This window comes from Sus scrofa, chromosome 13 (genome assembly GCF_000003025.6).
Source record: "Sus scrofa isolate TJ Tabasco breed Duroc chromosome 13, Sscrofa11.1, whole genome shotgun sequence".
In the NCBI taxonomy this organism is placed as follows: domain Eukaryota; kingdom Metazoa; phylum Chordata; class Mammalia; order Artiodactyla; family Suidae; genus Sus; species Sus scrofa.
The window spans coordinates 129253072-129274239 of record NC_010455.5 but is presented as its reverse complement, the minus strand read 5'-3'; the positions used below and the strand labels follow the sequence as shown (position 1 = coordinate 129274239).

Sequence of the window (21168 nt, the reverse complement as noted above, 5' to 3'; positions counted from 1 at the left end):
TCTGCCTTCTTTGGAAAAATGTCTATTCCATTCTTATGCCCATTTACTAAATGGGTTGTTTTGTTTAATTTTTTGTTTGTTTGTTTTTTATGTTGAATTGTATGAGCTGTTTAGGAATGTTGGATATTAGTTCCTTACCAGTCATATTATTGCAAATATTTTCTCCGATTTAGTAGGTTGTCTTTTCATTTTATCAATGGTTTCCTTTGCTGTGCAAACCTCTTGTTTATTTTTGCTTTTATTTCTTTATTTTAAGAGACGGATTCAAAAAAATATTGCTGTGATTTATGTCAAAGAGTGTTCTGCCTATGTTTTCCTCTAGGAGTTTTATAGTATCTGATCTTACATTTAGGTCTTTATACAAATTTGAGTTTATTTTTGTTATGTGGTGTTTGAGAATGTACTTCAGAAGCTATAAGACATTGATGAAAGAAATTGAAGATGACACAAACAGATGGTAAGATATACTATGTTCTTGGATTGGAAGACTCAATATTGTTAAAATGATTATACTAAGGCAATCTACAGATTGAATGCAATCCCTATCAAAGTACCAGTGGCACTTTTCACAGAAGAAGAACAAAAAATTTTTAAATTTGTATGGAAACACAAAAGATCCTGAATAGCCAAAATAATCTTGAGAAAGAAGAGCACAACTGGAGAAATCAAGCTCCCTGGCATTAGACTATATTACAAAGCTACAGTAACCAAAACAGTATGGTACAGGCACAGAAACAGACTCAAAGATCAAGGGAACAGGATAGAGAGCCAAGAAATAAACCCATGAACTTATGGTCAGTTAACCTATGATGAGGCAAGAATATGCAATAGAAAAAAGACAGGCTCTTTAATAAATTGTCCAGGGAAAACTGGACAGTGATATATAAAAGAATGAAAGCAGCTGTACTTTTTAGAGGGCTAGAACCCTCATTTAGCACTTAAATTTTACATGACCAACAGTTTTTCCCCCTTAACTTATTGTTTGAAGCAGTAACACATGCATAGGGAAAATTAAGTCTGTTTCTTAGATATCTATTCTGCAACCACCCAAATCCCTTCCCAGGAGGCAAACAGTATTACCAACTTTGTGTGAATCCTTCAAGAGACTTTCTAAATGTAATACAAGCAAATAACTATTTGTGCATATGTTCATTTTGAACACACATGGTAGCATGTAAATAAATATGTGTTTGCAGTATGAATATGTGTGTATTTAAAACAAGCATGGTGTATACAAATATACACATTTACAGATTGCTTCTTTTATTGAACAGTGCATCTTGGAAACCTTTCTAAGGCAATACATATTTAGCTGCTTTATTGTCTTCAGCAGCTGTGTTACAAACATCTTTACCATGAATATAATCTTGAACATAATCAGTTTTATACATGTGCTGCTACATATGTAGGTTATATCCTCAGAAGAGGGTCAAAAGTTAGGTATATGCATTTTAATATGAGAGTTTATTCCCATTTCCTAAGAGTATACCTTTGGATGCATCCCACACATTTTGATATTTTATTATTATTCAATTAGGACTATTTTTGATATCCTTTGTGATTTCATTCTTAGCCCATGAGTTCTGTTAAGTCCAAACAGTCAAGGATTTTTAAGTTGTTTAATTTTATTAATTTCTAATTTAATTTTGTGGTTGTCAGTGAACATTCTCTGTAAGGTATCAGTCTTTTGACTTTTTATAAGAGCTAACATTTATCTTAGTGAATGTTCTATATATACTCAGAAATATTCATCCTGCTATTTGGAATCATGTTCTCTAGTGTTGATCAGGCCAAGTAGTTTAATAGTGCTCAGTTCTTCTGTATCTTTATTGAGTTTTGCTGTGTTATAACGATTGTTGGGAGATGAGTATTAAAGTCTTTAATTATGATTGTAGATTTATTTTACTCCCTTTTTTTTTCTTTGCTTTTCGATTCATATATTTTGAGATACTGTTCTTAGGCACACACATAAGTAAGATTATTATGTCTGGACCTTGATGCCCTGCCCTTTGATCATCATGAAATGTTCCTTTTTACCTCTGATAACATTCCTTATCTTGAAGCATCCTGTGTCTGATCTTAATTTCTGAGGCTTTTTAGAGTATTCAAAATGACATTCCAAATAGTATAACAAGACGTACATTGAAGCATGAAATTTGAAAACATTTCCAATTTCATCCTTGTCCCCAGAAAGGAAGACAGAGGCTGAGGCACCAGAGGCACACATCCTCTTACATGAGTGTGTTGAAGATATTCAACATACCTGCCTGATTTTCAAACTCAAATATAGAGGGGCATTTGGTTACTACTGTGTGCAGGCTCACTTCATAAAAAACCATTATGTTTTTAATGGAGAATTGCATGCTTCCCCCAATAGCTGCTCTCTGCCTCTGGAACATTCAGACTTTAGGAAGTAATTTTGGTGATAATGTGAACTGTAATAAGACCTATTCCTTCATCCACTGGCCTTCTAATTCCTCCTTCTCATCCCACTTCTATACTTGCAGGCTTCTGGCTAAAGGATAAGTCAAATGTCTATGTGGTATTATGCCTCATTAGAAAGAATTAAGAACCTAAAAATCACATCACTTATCTCAGATTGATGTCAAAAACATCGTTAGATTTGCTCCATAAATAAATGGCCCACTTGTGCCTTGATTAACCTGTTCCAGAGAAGAGAAACTCAGGACACAGTATTTGGATTCTACAGGGAAAGTGACTTTTCTCAATTTGCTGCTCAGGCAAACCCATTCGCATTTGTGATATTAGATATCACCTGAAAATTGTAATAGGAAAGTAAGGAAAGTGAGTAATATGCCGGATTCTATATTAGCAACCTATACTGTTTAATGATTCCAATCTTATAAAGAAGGTATGATTAACTTACAGATGATGAAACTGGCTTTAGAGAAATTAAGTAACTTGTCCAAAATCAAAAATCAGGGAATTGAATCTTGTTTCTATCTGCTGCCAAAATTATGTTTCCAGTACATTATAATTTTCATTATTTTATGATGATATAAATTTACCTTGTAGGATTTTGCAAAGAAAGTGTTAACAAAGAACCTCTAGTTTTATAGAAATTAGCTCAGTAGTTTTCCAGTAAAACAAGCTCAAGAGTATTTAGATAAAGATTCTCATATCTGCAGATTTTTTTTAAGTTATAAAATTAGACTTGTTCCAGTCAAAGCAACCCAGTTTTTTTTTGTTTTTTTTTTTAATGCTTCCTTTGAGATAATGTACTTCAGCATTTTCCTTGCCTCTTGTCAGGATGGCAAACAGTAGTTCTCTTGCTTGATTTAATGTCATTATGTCTGACAACACAGTTGACAAAGCAACTGCTAATATTCTGAAGGTTTTCAAGTTCTGTGCATCTAAAAGCCACTAATGAAGTTAGTGAACCAGAAGTTTCACAGCCTGTTATTCAAAGGTTAAAACCAAAAGAACTGTATATCTCTGGAGTTTGGGGCTGTAAATTGGCTTGCAAGAATTATCAAGTTTTTAATTCTTTTCTTCCTTATACACAACCCAATAAACACGATTGTATAGCAAACAGGGGAGATGCTTTTGAACATTAAAAAGAGTTTAGATTTTGGTTTCTAATTGGAAAGGAAAAAAAATCAAAACAAGAGTGTTCGTATGTAGCATATGTTTCAAAAATCAGTAGTTTCTGCATTTCATGGGGAGAATCATTAGTCATAATTACTAATCTAATAGCAAAGTTGATTTTCTTTTACGTTTCATATTTTGTTTTCTTAATAATAATATATCACTACCATTTCTCTTTGGTAGGTAAACACTATTTTTTAAATAACAATACTTTATATTTTATACTTTAATTTCAAGAAATTATTTAACTGTGTAATATGAATCTGGAGTTCCCTGGTTGCCTACCAATTAAGGAGTCAGCACTGTCACTGCTGTGGCTTGTGTCGCTGCTGTGGCTCAGGTTCAGTCCCAGGCCCGGGAACTTCTGCATGCTGTGGATGCGACCAAAAAAAGAAAAATACTATGAATGATAAAACTCTTTTAAATTTTAAGTCTAAGGGGCATTTGAAACTGCCTAGTTCAACAAACAACTTTTTTTTTTTTACATTTAGGGGAACAGGAAGCCCAAGAAGGAAAGTTACCGTCCCAATATGGACCAAAATTAGAGATATAGAGGAATAAAAATGCAGATCTCATGTTTTTTTCGCCAAATTATTTTGTTGGAGTGGTTTTTTTTTTTAACTCCAAGAACTTTTGAGACTTCAACAGGATATAACAATTGTAGTAGTTATCTTCATAAAGCTTAAGCAGGTACTGTTAGATTATGAAGGAGAAAGCAAGGTAAAGAATTAGAAAGTGACTGGAGGAGGTGCTGTATTATGTAAGGTAATCAGGGGACGTCTCTGAGATAGTCACACTTGAGCAGTGACCTAAATGAAATGAGGGATCAAGGCACGTTAATATACTATTGAAGAGGTTTTCAATAACAAAGGACATCAATTGTGTAGGACTTGCAATGGTTTATGCTTGTTATTTTTGAGAAACGGCAAGGAGACCAATGGCTGCAGTGTGATTGAGAGTTCATTCATTCACTGCACATTCATTCCATGGACTATTACAGCTGGAGCAATAAGAAGGCATTGGGGACTGGATGAAGATAAATCATAATTATGGTGCCATTTAATTATATAGGATTATACAAGTTGTGTACTGCTACTGGAATTGGAAAGCGTACATTTTACAAGTAAAGCTAGAAGGAGCAAAAATGGTTGTGATTGAATCATATAAACATTATTTACTTCTTAAAAATTATGTTCCAAGCAGCTGTCACTCTCAAATGTAGAAGCTTTTCAAGTTATGACATCAAAATCTTCCATGCAAAAAAAAAAAATAACTTCAAATAATTGTATAGTCTTTATAGGTACTGGAAAGCTTGTACATATGAAAGTTGGTCTTTATAGCCCCATGAGTCTGTAGTAAATGTGTCCAGTTTTACAACAGAGGAAGTTGAGGTTCAAAGAGGTTAGTTGATTTGCCAAAGATCATTTTAACAATTTGGAAAATTGTCAGTGGGTGATAAACCAGAAATTTAGGGAATCCATATGGTTTTCCAAAGTATATTTATTATCTATTTCTTCATGTGTTGTAGGCAATTTTTTTTCTATTCTGTTCATTTTATGTTTTGATATTATTATTATAGGAAATTACAAATGGTTAGTTTTAAATCAGGCAGTTTTACAAGCACTGTTTATAAATAAAATATGTAAACATGTGCATTATATAATGGACTACCATAAAAAATGAGAACTAGAATGATCAAGCTGGATAGGGAATCGGAATGGAAAATATTTTTGTGAATAAATTATGTGATCCATAAGAGTTATATTTTCATCATGAACAAAATTTGTCTACAACCTATGAATGAATGACAGTTTTTGGTATAAAATTTTCATGTCTCACATGTTAGCTAATTATGTGGGAAAAACGATTTGAAAAAATAACAATTTTAAGATGTAATATATGTCATTTAAACTTTACCACATTCTTTGACTCTTCTACTATGGATTTTTTATTGACAAACACATGAAAAGTGTGCAAACTGGAGTTCCCAGTATGGCACAATGGGTTGAGGATCCGGGGCATTGTTTCTGCAGTAGCATGGGTTTGATCCCTGGCATGGCACAGTGGGCAACATATCCATAGCTACCGTTTTCTTTCTTCCTTCCTCCCTCCCTCCTTCCCTCCCTCCTTTCTCATTTGCTTCTTTCCTTTCCTTTACTTTCTCTTTCTTTCTTTTTTCCTTTCTTTTTTTCCTTCCTTCCTTCTGTGATGACACTATCTTACGATCCAGCAATCCCACTTGGAGATATATCCATGGGAAATGAAACCAGAATCTTGAGGAAATATCTACACTCCCATATTTATTTCAGTATTATTCACAGTAGCTAAAATACGGAGACAACTTAAGTGCCTGTCAGCAGATGATAAAGAAAATGTGATATTTTACATATATATGTGTATATGTGTGTGTGTATGTATATATACATACATATGTGTGTGTGTATATATGTGTGTGTGCGTATTTATATTTCAGTCTTAAAAATGAGGAAGTCCTGCTATTTGCTACAACATGGCAGATACTAGGCTAAGTGAAATAAACCAGATGCAGAAAGACAAATACATGGACTTTTAGATATTTGGAATCCAAAACAGTCAAACTCAGAAGCAGAGAGTAGAATGGTGATTACCTGGGGGAGGTGAATTGTGAGATGTTGGTTAAGGGGTACCAAGTTTTAATTGTCCAAGATGAATTCATCTAGAGAGCTCATAATGTACAACAATGTGATTATAGTTAACAATATTAAATTACATACTTTAAATTTGCTAAAAGGGCAGAGATAGTCAACCATGAAAAAAATAACATTTATCCATATAATCATCAAATTCCCTAAATTTCTGTCTCCTTGTTCCTCATGGTACTTATATCTAAAGGAGAATTCCATTCAGATGTGGCTGGGATGGGCCAAGACTGGCACAGTTAAAGCCTGGCCAAGAAGGAAAGGTCTCATCCTGTGCATGGTGACGCCTAAGACTGAGGGGAGAAGTCAGAATCTGCATAGGATGTCTGTGGTCCAAGAGCAGAGAAGAACAGGAAGAGATACTGGAGAGGGATGAAGATAGAGCATGCAGGATAGAGGGATCAAGATGAAGCTGAGCATCAGAGAAAAGAATTCTAGAGAGAGTATATTAGAGTCAGATGGATAGGAAGAGACTGAAAGGGTTCCTGAGCAGTGGTCCTGGGCTGAAGTGTTGTTCCAGCATTCATTCATCATCTGGATTGAAATAGATTGGTGCTCTTAACTTTCCAAGACAAGGCTAGCGTGAACAGGTATTTGAAATGTGAAAAAGAGTTGGTCATATAAGGAATTGTAAATGCTAGAACAAGTTGTAGTTGTACAAATGCTGCTAAAAAAAAAGTGAGTGCTCAAAAATATTTCAAAAATATTCTCAAAGGAAATCAACTATAGTTTAAAAATGCTATCAAAAGTCATATTCACAGTCTACTGAAATCAAGGTCAGTTCAAGTTGAATAAATTAAAATTTTAGGGCATTCCCATTGTGGTTCAGCAATAATGAACCTGGCTAGTATCCATGAGGATGGGTTCAAGCCCTGGCCCTGCTCAATGGGTTAAGGATTTGGCATTGCCATGAGCTGCAGTGTAGGTTGCTGACTCGGTTCTGATCTGGCATTGCTGTGGCTGTGGCGTAGGCTGGCAGCTGTAGCTCTGATTCAAACCTTAGCCCGGGAACTTCCATATGCCACAGGTGTGGCCCTAAAAAGAAAAAAAAAAAAGAAAAAATTGGAAAGATTTTAGATAAATAAATATGAAAAATAAATCTAGCATTTCACATACTTAACATGATGTGAGTATGGGGATGTTTCTATTTCATCAACAAATGTTTCCATAAGCCTCGCTATATACCTACATTGAACTGAGCACTCAGAACTATAGATACAAACAAGTGCTATTCATAAGATGCAATATGACCACTCACTAGTTTTACAAAAGGAAAAACAGAAACAAAAACTTCTCTTATACTAGTTATTTACTCTGCTTTCATTATATGCCTTGGATTGAGATGGTCTAGGATTTTATCACTCAAATTCTGTCTCTCTCCATTTCATGTTAGATTTACTGTCATTCTGAACGTACATTTTATAACCTCAGAACCTCTTCTGAATATATATGTTTTCCCAACTCTTTACCAAAAGCTCAAGATGACTTTTAAAAATATGTGTATATGTTATTTGTTTTAGCTCTAGTTGGAACAACCTATGTAGTATAAAGCTTAACTTATGGCATAGGACCCCAGACACCAGGGCAGATGTAATTATCTATGACAAAAACACAGAATTAACTGTCTAGTTACATGATTGATTGTGTTTTTGTTGTCATAAGAAAAAACTTAATAATAACATATTGGGGCTTTGTAAAAATTCTATGTTTACAGTGTGCTTCCATACCCATCATCCTATTCTCCTTAAATTAACTAATTTACACTTGAAAATATGAAATTCAAAGAAGTTTAACCACTTATCTAAAGTCCCACAGCTAATATATATGGATCCTGAAAGCAAAACCCTGACTTTCCTACCCAAAGTATAGGCCTCTTAATTTCTCATTACACAAATAGAGTGATAACAGCATTCTATTGTAAATGCTTCGATGACCAACTTTATAGTGAAATTAAAATTGTGACCATATTGTAAAGGTTGCACTTAGAATGATTGCCCAAGCCGGCTCAGTGATCTTAAGATTTGCTTCTCCATTTCCAGGAGGTTGCCTATCTCCCACAGGAGTGCCTACACTAAGCTCTTGCCATTTTTTCTTCCCAAAATGTTATTCCCTGGCTAAGTATTATCAGTTGCCTTATTTCTGAATTCATAACCCCTTTAAAATATCAAATTAGGTGCATCACTGAACCTTGTCTATCTGATTATTACCTAGATACTGTATCTGGGATCCCCATTTGCCAACTCAGAAGTTCAAGGCTCAGTTCATATCTAATGCTGTTCCTGGCTCATGGCCCCTAGACTTTAGACCCTGTTCAATATCCTGGACCTTTGCTGTTCTAGGAGCAGACTTTAAACAATGGTGAAACTAAATGGAAACCTAGGAGTTCATTGTTCACTAAATAAAAGTACTATTTTTTCACATATAAAAGATAACATAGTAATTATACCCAGTAGACATGGTTTTTATGATGGTTTGGCTCCAGTCAGCAGCTGATCATCAAAAGCAAAGTTAGCTAAGCAGTAAGAACGCATCATGTGGCACTGGAAAAAGTACTGAATGAGCAGCTGGGAGCCAGGATTCTAGCCTGGGATCTGAATCTGCCTCTAACATCCTATGATTCACAAAACAATTACTTCACTGTCATGGACTTCAGTTACTTTGTTAAAGACAGCAAATTCAACTATCAGTAAATCAGCTTTAACTGTCTCCAAATTTTCATGTTTGTGAAGTATACTTATAAGAAAGAAGGTTTTACATGTATGATAGGAAAATATAACTAGTTAAATCTATACTGAATTTTAGCATTTTCTAGATCTTTTTAACATCATCCTAGAAGGAAACCAGAACTTTAAAATTATCTTACACATTGGGTCTGAATCACTTTGATTCCTATACTTGGCAATAGATAAACTCTGTCCTAATAATAATGAGAGAAGAATGTAGGAGATCCCATTGTCCAGCACACAGGACCATAATTTAGTTCTGTGTTGCCAGACAAAGAATGTACACGAGTTTCATTTACTCTGCCTCACTTTCTCCAGTCACTTCATTTCTCTGGTTCTTTCTTTTTTATTGAGATAAAATTCACATATCATAAAATTCATGTTTTTATACTATATACTTCAGTAGCTTTTTCACAAAGTTGTGCAGACATCACTACTACCTAATCCTGGGAATTTTCATTTCTCCAAAAATGCACTCACTTTCCATTTATCCAGCTCCTCACCCCTTGGCCACGACTAACCTAATTTTGTCTCTGGATTTGCCTATTCTGGATATTTCATATAAACTGAATCATACAACATGTGATCTGCTGTGTCTGGCTTCTTTCACTAAGCAGAATGTTTTTGAGGTTCATCTGTGTTGTCACACGAATCTCCATCCACCCTTTTTTTTGCTTTTTAGGGCCACACCCATGGCATATGGAAGTTTCAGGCTAGGGGTCGAATTGGAGCTAGAGCAGCCAGCTTATGCCACAGCCACAGCAACGCGGGATCTGAGCTGCGTCTGCACCTACACTGCTGCGTATTCTTTGATATCATATTTTTATTATTTATCTAGTAATTATTGAAATAGTATTACTATTATTATTATTATTATTATTATTATTTTAATGTCTACAACCACTTTTCCATTTCCCTTCTTAATTTTTTTCTGGCCATACCCCAACATGCAGAAGTTCCTGGGCCAGGAATCAAACCCATGACAGCAGTGACACTGCTGAATCCTTAACTGCTAGGCCACCAGGGAACTCCCCCTTCCCAGATTTTTTTGGTCTCATTTTTTTGTCCTATAATTTTTGAACCATTTAAAATCACAAATTTCTTTCCACAATGTCTTTTAGCCCTGAAGATCTTCATAGGTCCCCACAGGTGCATCACTAGCTCTCTGCAGATAAAGCCAAGGGATTAGTCTGGACAAATCACCTCCAAGGACACAGTTTCAACAGCTTTAGTCCCACATAGTCCTCAGTAACTTAACCCAGATGTAACTGCATCAACTCACTGGGGCCTTTCACTGAAAGAGTTACAGGGAAGAATTTCTTCCAGGACATAGTGAAGATGACAGAGACTGTTGTGGATACGGCTGACATGTAGGACTCCCATTTACTTGTAGCTGATGAAGATGCGGTCACTTTTGTTTTTCTTCTGCTTCTGTCTGAGGGGGAGGAATTTCTCCTTTCCATGAAATGCGTTTTTTTTTTTTTTTTCATTTGACCTGTTAGGATTTGATTTTATTGTATTGATTATGAAATCTCATTGTAAGTCACTAAAACAAAAACTCAGGCAGAAAAGGTGAACTTAGGAGGCAGTGATTGTGAAGCAGTAAATGTGAGTTCTGGCGCTGATGTCATTTTGTTGTTGTTTAACTTTGAATTAATCATATAACCTTTGGTTGTCTCACTTATCAAATGACGGAGATGAGGTAGAAGAATTTGCAAGTTCTTTCTTTCTTTTCTTTTCCTTTTTTTAGGGCCACGCCTGCAGCATATGGAAGTTCCCAGGCTAGGGTTCAATTTGAGCTGCGGCTGCTGGCATACACTACAGCCACAGCAGCTCAAGATCCAAGCTGCGTCTGTGACCTACATGACAGCTCACAGCAGGCCAGATCCTTAATCTGCCGAGTGAGGCCATGGATTGAACCTGAATCCTCCTGGATACTAGTTGGGTTCATTACCGCTGAGCCACAACAGGAACTCCTAAGATTTCTTTTTGAACTACAACTCTTATTCTTTGTTTCATTGGAGTTCATACAATGTGATTGTAATATTTTTCTAATTCTTTTTTCCTGGGTATTTTTACCTTAAATTTTGATTACTGAGTTAAAAAATTTTTTCAAAGAAAAAAACAGTAAAGTTACTGACATTAAGCAAAGACATAATACACTAGTGAGTTTATGGAACAAAGCTTTGGCTGTTTAATAGATTTGTGAACATACAAGGTAGTTCTTTCAAAAACATCTGCTGAGCCCATGCGTGCTGTGGTTGTATTATATTTTGATTCCCAGGGTTACATTTCACATGCCAAGGGCCACAAAAAAAGGCACAATGGCCATTCTTTTAAATTTACAGAACATTATGCTAACATCAGAGTTTAGACCTGGGCACAGTCTTGAATGATAGTAGCCCAAGGAATGATTCAAGCCTGAGCAGTTGGTTGTGTTCTGAGGAGTAAGTTTTTTTTTAAAAAAGAAAATCTTATTTCTTCATTTTGTTATGACAAACTTTTTCTCTTTTTCTTTCTTTCTTCTTTCTTTTCTCTTCCTTCCTTCCCTCCCTCCCTCTCTCCTTTCCTCCTTTCCCTCTTTCTTTCCTTCCTTCCTTCCTTCCTTCTTCCTCTTCTTTCTGTTTTTTAGGGCTGCACCTGCAGCAAAGGGAAGTTCCCAGGCTAGGGTGGAATGGGAGCTGCAGCGGTCTACTCCACAGCCACAGCAATGCCAGATCTGAGTCCTCTATGACCTATGCTGCAGAGGTCAGGGATCAAACCCACATCCTCAAAGAGACGTCAGGTCCTTAACCCTCTAAGCCACAACAGGAACTCCCTGTATGACAAATCTTTATACCCAAATGCTAATAGGAATTACTTGTAATTGTATCTTATTCTTTCTTAATAGAAGACCTACATTTCAGGCTTATTGGATTTAAACATTTGTTGATTCATCATTAAATCTTTTCTCTCTTTCGTATCTTCTTTTTTTGTTTTCTGCAGGATGTTTTCACTCCAGAATGCAAATTTAAGGAATCTGTGTTTGAAAATTACTATGTGATCTATTCTTCCACACTGTACCGTCAGCAAGAATCAGGCCGAGCATGGTTTCTGGGACTCAATAAAGAAGGTCAAATTATGAAGGGCAACAGAGTGAAGAAAACCAAGCCCTCATCACATTTTGTACCAAAACCTATTGAAGGTACCAGAAGCTTCTTTTCTTTAGGTCCCAATCTATGTGTCAATGCCAGTTCAGCTTCTTGTCCTTTCACTCAGTAGCGATTGCTTCTAATGCAACAGATCAGAGAAAAGATTCAGAAAACACAATAGTACCTCTTCCTATCAAAAAAATATTATACTTAGCACTTAGGAAAAAACTCCTTGAATATCAAGCCAAGATACTTCTTAATAGTATAAATATAATGGTAGTGACCATTTGGAATGTAATTTCTTTCTTTACTGTACACAATAATTTAATTTCTCAGGCTACACTCTTGAAAAACCAATAATACTATTACAATGCTTTAAAGTTTTCACAAGGCATTTAGAAACATGTTTATATCCTAACATCTTTTTGAACAAATCTAGCACTATAAGGTATTAGTTTTTCTATTCTTAAGGAAAGAAAATAATATTCTCTTTGCTGTGATCAATACATGTTGCAATATTAAATTTTATCTTTCTCAACTGAGACTATAACTTCCCTTCCCTCGATCATTTAATATAGTATTCACTTATTTCAGATTGATCAGCGGAATAATTTTATGCTGAGGAAACACATTTTTGGCAACTTGTTCCCTAAGTAGGATGAGAATATACCTTTGGGATGACTGCATTTACTGAATTCAGTAAAGCTTTTAATACAGACTAAGAAAGCAGCAGTTGGTCTGGATATTTACCAACATCACTTTCTTCTCTGAAAGTCATATTATAATCACTTAAAACATTAGTTCAGCTTCCTTAAGCAATGAGAAAACTGAGGCAGCACATGGCCATTCTGTGACTTAATCAGTCTTGCTGCCCCCAAAATAGCTATAAGGTATGGTTAGGTCCACCATGCCTCCTGCATGTGACTGTAACAGTCAGCAAACATTTGTTAAGTCAAGACCATGTTCAAAGCACTGGCAGGAAATGTGACATTCAAAGCTCCTAGTCCCTTGCAAGCCTCCCTTCACACCCTGTGCTTTTAACCACACAAAACAGAACTTTCGTTCTACATTTTCACTCTTTGTAATAGAGCTTTACTATTTGAGGTGGTCTATAGTTTTTTTGCCCTCATCTCCCCACAGTTTCTATCCATTCATGGCCCTGGAAAATCCTTATCAGTCCTTATAAAGAACTAATTCAAGAGTCAGTCATTCTTTGAGGGCTTCTCTGACTTTCTTCGAGTAGAATTAAACATTCTATCACCTTATTATTGTGTACAGTTCTCTCCCCTAGAAATTATCACTTTGTGTTAAATCCACCTATTTACCACTCTTATCCATGATTAGGTCTCTTTTTGAATGAACAGAATGCTTTATTTTTTTTTCTCATATCTCCTTGTACCTTGTATAGTATTTAGCCTATCATAGATATAAAATAATCATTGTCATTTGAATAAGTGAACATGTGAATGAAAAAAATGAATGCATAGGTAAGTATAAAAACAAAGATCTATATGCTCAAGAAAACTTTATAATATTCTTGGAGATATGGAATTTGATTACTAATGGCAATGGTATATGTAAAAAGTGATATATTACATGTTGCGAGAAATGATATTGGGAATAGGGAAAGAGCTAACACTTCTACCAGAAGGAAGATATTGGTAAATTGATATTTAAACATACCTTCAGGGCAGGTCAGGTTCAGAGCATGTGAAATGAGAGGTGGGGATTAAGTGGATAAAAACAAACCAGGTACAATGTAAGTAAACTATTTGTGCATTTAAGTTGATGTTTTTGTTGTAATAAGTAGTATATGCTCATCAATAATATTTGGAAAATTCAGAAAAGTATGAAGGAAAAGTAAAAAACCATGGGTTTTAGTTACTCCTTTTATAAATAATTCATTTCCTATTAAATCCTTCCCCACCAAAAGCAAACAAACAAACAAAAAAACCTGCAACCTACCTTCCTAATCATGACCTCAGTCTGCACTTTGGCTAGTCAGACTTCCTCCTGGGTCTGTATGGTCATCTATACATTTCTTTTTTTGTTTGTTTTGGGGTTTTTTTGTTTGTTTGTTTTGTTTTTGTTTTTGTTTTTAGGGTTGCACCCACAGCATATGGAAGTTTCCAGGCTAGGGGCTGAATCAGAGCTACAGCTACCAGCCTATGCCACAGCCACAGCAATGCCAGATCTGAGCCATGTCTGCAACCTACATCACAGCTCACGACAACGCCAGATCCTTAACCCACTGAAGGAGGCCAGAGATGGAACCGTGTCCTCATGGATACTAGTCTAGTTCATTACTACTGAGCCATGACGGGAACTCCCATCTATACACTTCTAAGAGAAATGTAGGCAATTACCATGTTCCTAGTTTGAGAGATGCCTTAATTCTTCATGTTTGCTGCATTTCAGTACAAATGTGGGAAAAGACAACCTGACATTCCTACTTGTACACGTTGGAATTAGGTTTGGTTGTGTATAACACAAAACTCACATTAAGAACAGCTTAATCATACATGGTGTTATGCCTCACAAACCAAATCTAGAAACCTGCTCTCCAGGGCTCTTCTATGGCTCCCTAGTTGTTATGGACCTCGGTCACATCCGGCTTTGAGTGCCACTCTCCTGGTATGTTGTACAGACCTGCCCTCATCCCCAGGATCCAGCCAGCATCCTCATTCCAGTCAGAGGGTAGAGGAAGGGCTGAGAAAGATAGAGGCAAAAGCCTTGTACCAGTCTCTTTAAGATAATCCCCATTAGTGATATGATATTTATATCTCATGGATCACAGCTTGGTCAGGTGTCACACACAGATACAGGGAAGACTTAGAATGCAGGGTTTCTTCCAGATGTCTACACACCAACAAATGTTGAGTTACTCTGTGCGAATGGCAGAATGGGATGGGGACAACTGAGAGCCTTGGCTACAGCCTGCCATCATCTTAACTTCAGAATAGCTCTAATATCCTAATTTTCTTATTGGCAGCTCTTGGTTGATTGTTTTGTTTTCATTTTTACTGATGCTTTAGAATGAATTTCCTTTTATTTCAGGGAAAAAAAATAACCCATTCTAAATCAGATTCACTAATACCTGGATTTATTTCCAAGGCTCTTTGTGTCTTTAGACTGTGGGGATGAAAACTTAGATGTGATGTATACAAAATAGGATGTGAATCACTTCTGAAGATGAAAACAAGGACTTAATTCATTTCAAACACATTGTAAATCAACTATACTTCAACAAAATAAAAATTTTAAAAAGAATTTAATTCATCAGACCAAAAACCTTTTAATTCCCTAGAAATACCTTTGACTTTTGTCTTAGAGAACAGATTTTGCTTTTTCAAGCAATATTAGCTAATAAAATAACATTGTTGGTCAGTTTTACACCTCATCTGTACTTGTTATAATATTATTACAATATAATAATACAAAAATATGAGCATGTACCCAGTGATTGTCCATGCAGTTATATCACATGGTTAACCAAAGAGATTGTCGATTATTTTTCGTTTTTAAAGGAATTTTTGTAAATCTCTAAGCCAGTCACTGTTACTGTTACCCAGATTCCAGTGCTGCAAACAACAAACGCCCCCCTCCCTGTGAAACCAGCCCCTATGAAACAAAAGTCAGAGAAGGTTTGTTTTGGTTTTGCTTTTCTAATAGCTCTGCCTTTTCCCCAGTCCTAATGGTGACATCATTTTGAATGTCAGGATTCCCCAAATTAAACTCTGTCAGTGTGAGGTTCTTTAAAATCTTGCACAGGTTCCATGATAATAATAATCCATCAGTCCCTCTCCCCTCCAGCTTCACCCTGTGTTTAGAGAATAGGCGGTGTTAATAAGGGGTTGTGAGGGCATCTCTTCAGACAGATGGATGGACTTGATATTTAAACCCATTACCACGTATATTGCACATAACCTTTATTTACCCTCCCCTGGAATTTAAGACAATGGCACAGGCTTTGGGATTCTTGAGTTTGCCCTTTCAGAGCATTGTTCATACCACAGATAAGTAACTCCCTCAGATTTCAGTTGTCTTGATGGTGACCTCACCCTTTAGCTTCAGACACAGCAGCTAAATACTCTGACAAAGAAGGAAAAACAATCTCCTCTTCTCCGCCCTTCTCCTTCAAGGAGCTCATTGCTCAGCTCCTGTAGGTAGTTGGATATTCAGACTCTGGTTCCTTCCCCTGAAAAGAATGTGTGCATTTTACAAAACATAAGCTTCAAAAACTTGATCCTAGAGTGAGAAATATATTTCTAAAGTAAAATTAGTAAATGTCAGTTGAAAGCCATTGCTACAGAAATATTAAATGCAGACTAAAGGAACATTTGCCAGTTTTGACCAGTTTATTTTCTAATGGGGAGATAAGACCAATACACACATGGAAATACACCTACACACTTGGAGGACAGTTAGAAATTATCTATTCTGTCTGTTACAACAGTTCCTGCAAACTATGACATTTAGAATGAATAAGCAATGTGCTACTGTACAGCACAGGGATCTCTATATCCAGTCTCTTGTGGTAGAACATGATGGAAAATGATATAAGAAAAAGAATGTATATATATGTATGAATGGGTCACTTTACTATACAGCAGAAATTGATACAACATTGTAAATCAAATTTAGTTTAATTTTTAAAAATTAAAAAAAAAGGAATGATTGCTTTAAGCCAATAGACTCTTATTAAAGTCCAAGCAGTATAATGTAAATCACTGTTTCCCAAATGTTAGTATCAGGACCATCTGGAGTGTCCTTGAAAGCTACCAGATCAAATCTCCAAAGTATTCTAATTTTATTGTACAAGTGATTTTGATGGCAACCAGGTTTGAGATTCAGTATTCTAAACTCAATTTGATGTTTCTAGACTCATTTTGATCACATCTGGCCATAGACAATTATTTAAATTTATTCAAATATTTAAATTTATTCTATATATCTTGGACTAAGCCTTATCTAATGTAGAATAAATTGTGCTGCTTGCACCATGGAATTAAATATATAAAACATTATATTTTTACCTTTCCTACTGCTATTAGGATGGTTGTACTTAGTGCCAGGTTAAATTACTATATGGAGTTAGTAGAGGCAAAACTATCTATTGTACTAAACTGATCACTAAGGAAGAGTGACCTGATAGAAATCAATCAGCCAAGGACAAAGAAATGTCTAATTCTTCTAATAAAAATTTTACCTATAATTTGTTAAGGAATTTTGCGAAAGTATTTCTTCAACCTAAATAACCTCTGGAAATGCAGATGGTTATAAATTCCATCTGTCTCATAGGAATAACATGAAGATGAGATGCTATTAAGTTTGGATTTCTCAAATCTGTCAGATCACTGCAAAGTGCCTTTTTCATTTTCCCTTAGAAATTGGACATTGTGTTATTGTGTCATGTTCTGGAGAAAGGCTGTGAGGTGTGGTATTGAGTAAAGTATTAGAGACAATTAAAATTGAATTTGGTAGGAAAATAATAATCTCTTCAAACACTATATAGGAAGACACCAAAGAAATGAACAAATCTGGAGTCTTGATTTTGTAAAGCTCCTATCATGAAGATACAAATTATTGGCAATAATGGCAAATTATTTGGATTTTTTTATTTCACTTAACGAAGAGAACTAGATGGTTTGTTTTCTACAACCCTCTTTTGGAGCCAAGCATACTAAAAGACAAAACATAAAGATGGAGCAAAAAAGTACCTTTGATACTCCTGATTGCTTTTATTACAGAAAAGATAATAGCAGCAGCTCTCTCTCGCTCTCTTTTGAGTTTGGGATCTCTGCCTGCCTGTGACACCTTCTTCCCCCAAACCGGTAAAACTCATTTAAAGCAGCTTTATCCTGGCTTTGAATTTAGTCTTTAATGAAACCCTCCTACCTCTCCCTGACACTTCCTCTTCCATCTCTCTCTCTCTCTAACACACACACACACACACACACACACACACACACACACACACACACAAATACTGCTTCTGACGTCTTTCTAAATGAAGATATAGATCTTCTGGTTCACTATGTCCCTTAACTCTTTATACTATTTACAGCATATTAGGTGCATTTCTTTGGCAATGCATTGCTTCTGAGCCAACACTTAAAGTTCTCCTATGGTTCCAAAGGGATTCCATGTGACATTAATTAAGGTGTGACATTGCCTCCTGTTAATTGCCCATACCCATCCATGATCTGCTATTAAGACAATTAAATTTCTTTAATGGTACATTAACTAACAGAGCAATCTAACCTTTCCACTTCTTGGAAATTACAGATGGTCAAGGAAAATTTGATTAAATTGGTAGTAATAGAAATATTAGTCAGGACTTGCCATTGTGGCTCAGCAGAAATGAACCTGACTAGTATCCATGAGGATGAGGGTTAGGGTTAAGGATCGCTCAGGGTTAAGGATCTGGCATTGCCATGAGCTGTGGTGTAAGTTGCAGAAGGTGGCTCGAATGTGGTGTTGCGGTGGCTATGGTGTAGGCTCTTGGCTGGGTGCCTATTTGACCCCTAGCCTGGGAACTTCCATGTGCTGCAGGTGCAACCCTAAAAATGAAAAAAAAAATCTCATTCTACTTTGATGGAAACTGATATACATAGAGGTTCTTTATAAAATGTCATTTCTGAGTTTTATTAGGAACTGCAGTTATCTTGCCTCCATTTGGAAAACAGAATCTGTCAGCAACAATTCTAATTGCCCTTCACTCAAGTTTTCCAACTCTCCATTCCAAAGTAAAGTTGACTCTCAAAAATTTACACTCAGTTCTTCTATAACTATTAGAATTTTCAAGTTTTTAGTGACTTACAAGAATCCAGGAATAATATAAAAGTAATAATTAGTAACAGTTTATTCCTTTATGGTTTTTTTTTTGTTGTTATTTTCAACATTCCTCCAAACAGGAGTATCATTTGATAGTCCCTGACACTTTGGGAGGCTACAGATTAAGATTATCATCCCAAATTTAAACATGAGGAAATGAATTTGAGAGATTATGGAATTCACCCATGTCCATACAGCTGGAATGAGGCAAAACTAAGACCAGACCTACTTTCTTTATCAGACAATGCTGGAACATCCAGGAAGCTGCTGAATGAGGATTGACCATTGGAGCTGTAATATACATTCAGTAGTGACTTGACAGGAGTGATTTCACTTGGAGAATGGGGAATAAGTCCAGTTGTAGTGGATTCTAGTTATAACAGGAGGTAGAGAAAAGAAATAACATTCAATGACACTTCTGAGGAATCCTGTTATAAAAGGGAAGTAGAAAAATGGAGTGCAAGCTGGAGAGAAACATGACGGTTGCATGATGGGGTTTGTTCGTTGAAAGCTATTATAGCATATTTATAGACTAATGGGGGAGAAGTGAAAATTGACATAGGAGAAAGGGTCAGTTAATAACACTGTGACCTAAGGGAATGGGATCAAGTAAATTTAGTGGAGGACTAAATTTACATACAAACAAGAAGAGTTCAAGCACTGTAACAAGTAGGGAGCCAGAATATATGTGAACAGTTGTGTGCAGGTTGGTAACTTTTGTGGAAATGCAAAGACTTTCTCCTCTGCATCTCTTTTCTAGGTGAAATGCAAAACATGGCAGTTTATTGACAAGAAGGAAGGAAGGGAGGAAGGAAGGAGGCAATGATGAAGGGAGAGGGAGAAAAAGAGCAGACGAGACAATAAGGCAAGCCTGTTGCCCAAGTCTGAGGAGGGTCTGAGGTAGTTTTTAAGGTCTGAGGAGGAAAGAGAGATATGGAATAGCCACTTGGGAGGAGTGGGAGAGGGAACTGGCTAGAGAAATGTAGTAGGATTCCAGGAAGTGCTGAGCACGCCCATGAAGCTTGGGGTCAAGATTTTGACTAAGTCTGAGCAATGAAGTTTTGTTTTTTTTTCCAACACATGAAACTGTTTCACTGTAAGCTATCCTGGAATCCTGGAGCTAATCACACATGATTTTTTTTTTTAATTTTGTGGAGATTCCCAGGCTAGGGATCAAATCCAAGCCTCAGCTGTGACCCACATCTCTGCAGCAACCGAAGACTCTGCAGTCAGCAGATTTTTTTTTTTTTTTTTTTTTAAGGGCTGCACTCTTGGCATATAGAAGTTCCCAGGCTAGGGGTCAAATTGCAGCTGCAGCTGCCAGCCTACACCACAGCCACAGCAACACCAGATCCAAGCCACATCTGTGGCCTACACCACAGCTGATGGCAACACCAGATCCTCAACCCACTGAGCAAGGCCAGGGATCCCACATCCTCATGGATACTAGTCAGATTCATTTCTGCTACACCACAATGGGAACTCCAACAGTCAGATTCTTAACCCACAGTGGGAACTCGTAATCACACATGAATTTGCATGCTGATTCTGCCCTGTGTCAGTGCACTAGTTTGAACAAATTACCCTTTTTGTTCTCTTTCCTTAACTGCAAAAGGGATCAATTAATAAAGTATCTACCTTTTAGGGTCATTTAAAATAATTTTACCGTATATAAAGTGCAGATATATAGTAAGTGCTGAGTTAATGTTAGCGATGATTAAGAGGACAGTGGTTCCTTAGAAGGAGAATACCCCTGGGATGGTACCTGGAACCTAGTTGATTATAGTCGTTTGATTTATAGCTAACAGCACCGCCTGAGATTTCCCTTTTACATACTTTTAAGAAACGTGTTATTTTAGTTTAAGTTTTCCAAGATAAATTTATGATAACTAAAATAAAAGTGATTGTTGAACATTAAAAGTTGCAAACAGGGAATGTGAGCTATTATAATGGCAGGGAATGTCTGTCTATTCTGATAACTGCACTTGCAGCAAATGTACCAGTGAAAGAATATGATAGAAAAATATTAAGTGAAAGCATGCCCTGGAAAGACCCATATTTAATCTTAGAAAGAGAGGATGGATTTATTTTTAATAAGACTTCAAATCCCAGTGATATGTATTTGGTCCTTTTATTTTCTAATGGCACATTCTTGCATTTTAAAAAGCAAAAAAAGGAGTTCCCTTCGTG

General features: G+C 36.2%; 1 protein-coding gene across 3 annotated transcripts in view; it reads left to right on the top strand.

Moving 5' to 3' along the window:
* Positions 1-21168, top strand: part of FGF12 (fibroblast growth factor 12) — a 580493-nt gene that overhangs the window by 543753 nt on the left and 15572 nt on the right. For all 3 annotated transcript variants that reach the window (XM_021070057.1, XM_021070055.1, XM_021070056.1), the window contains one exon: positions 11996-12194. In XM_021070057.1, coding sequence (XP_020925716.1) covers positions 11996-12194 — 199 coding nt within the window. The remainder of the gene's footprint in view (positions 1-11995; positions 12195-21168) is intronic.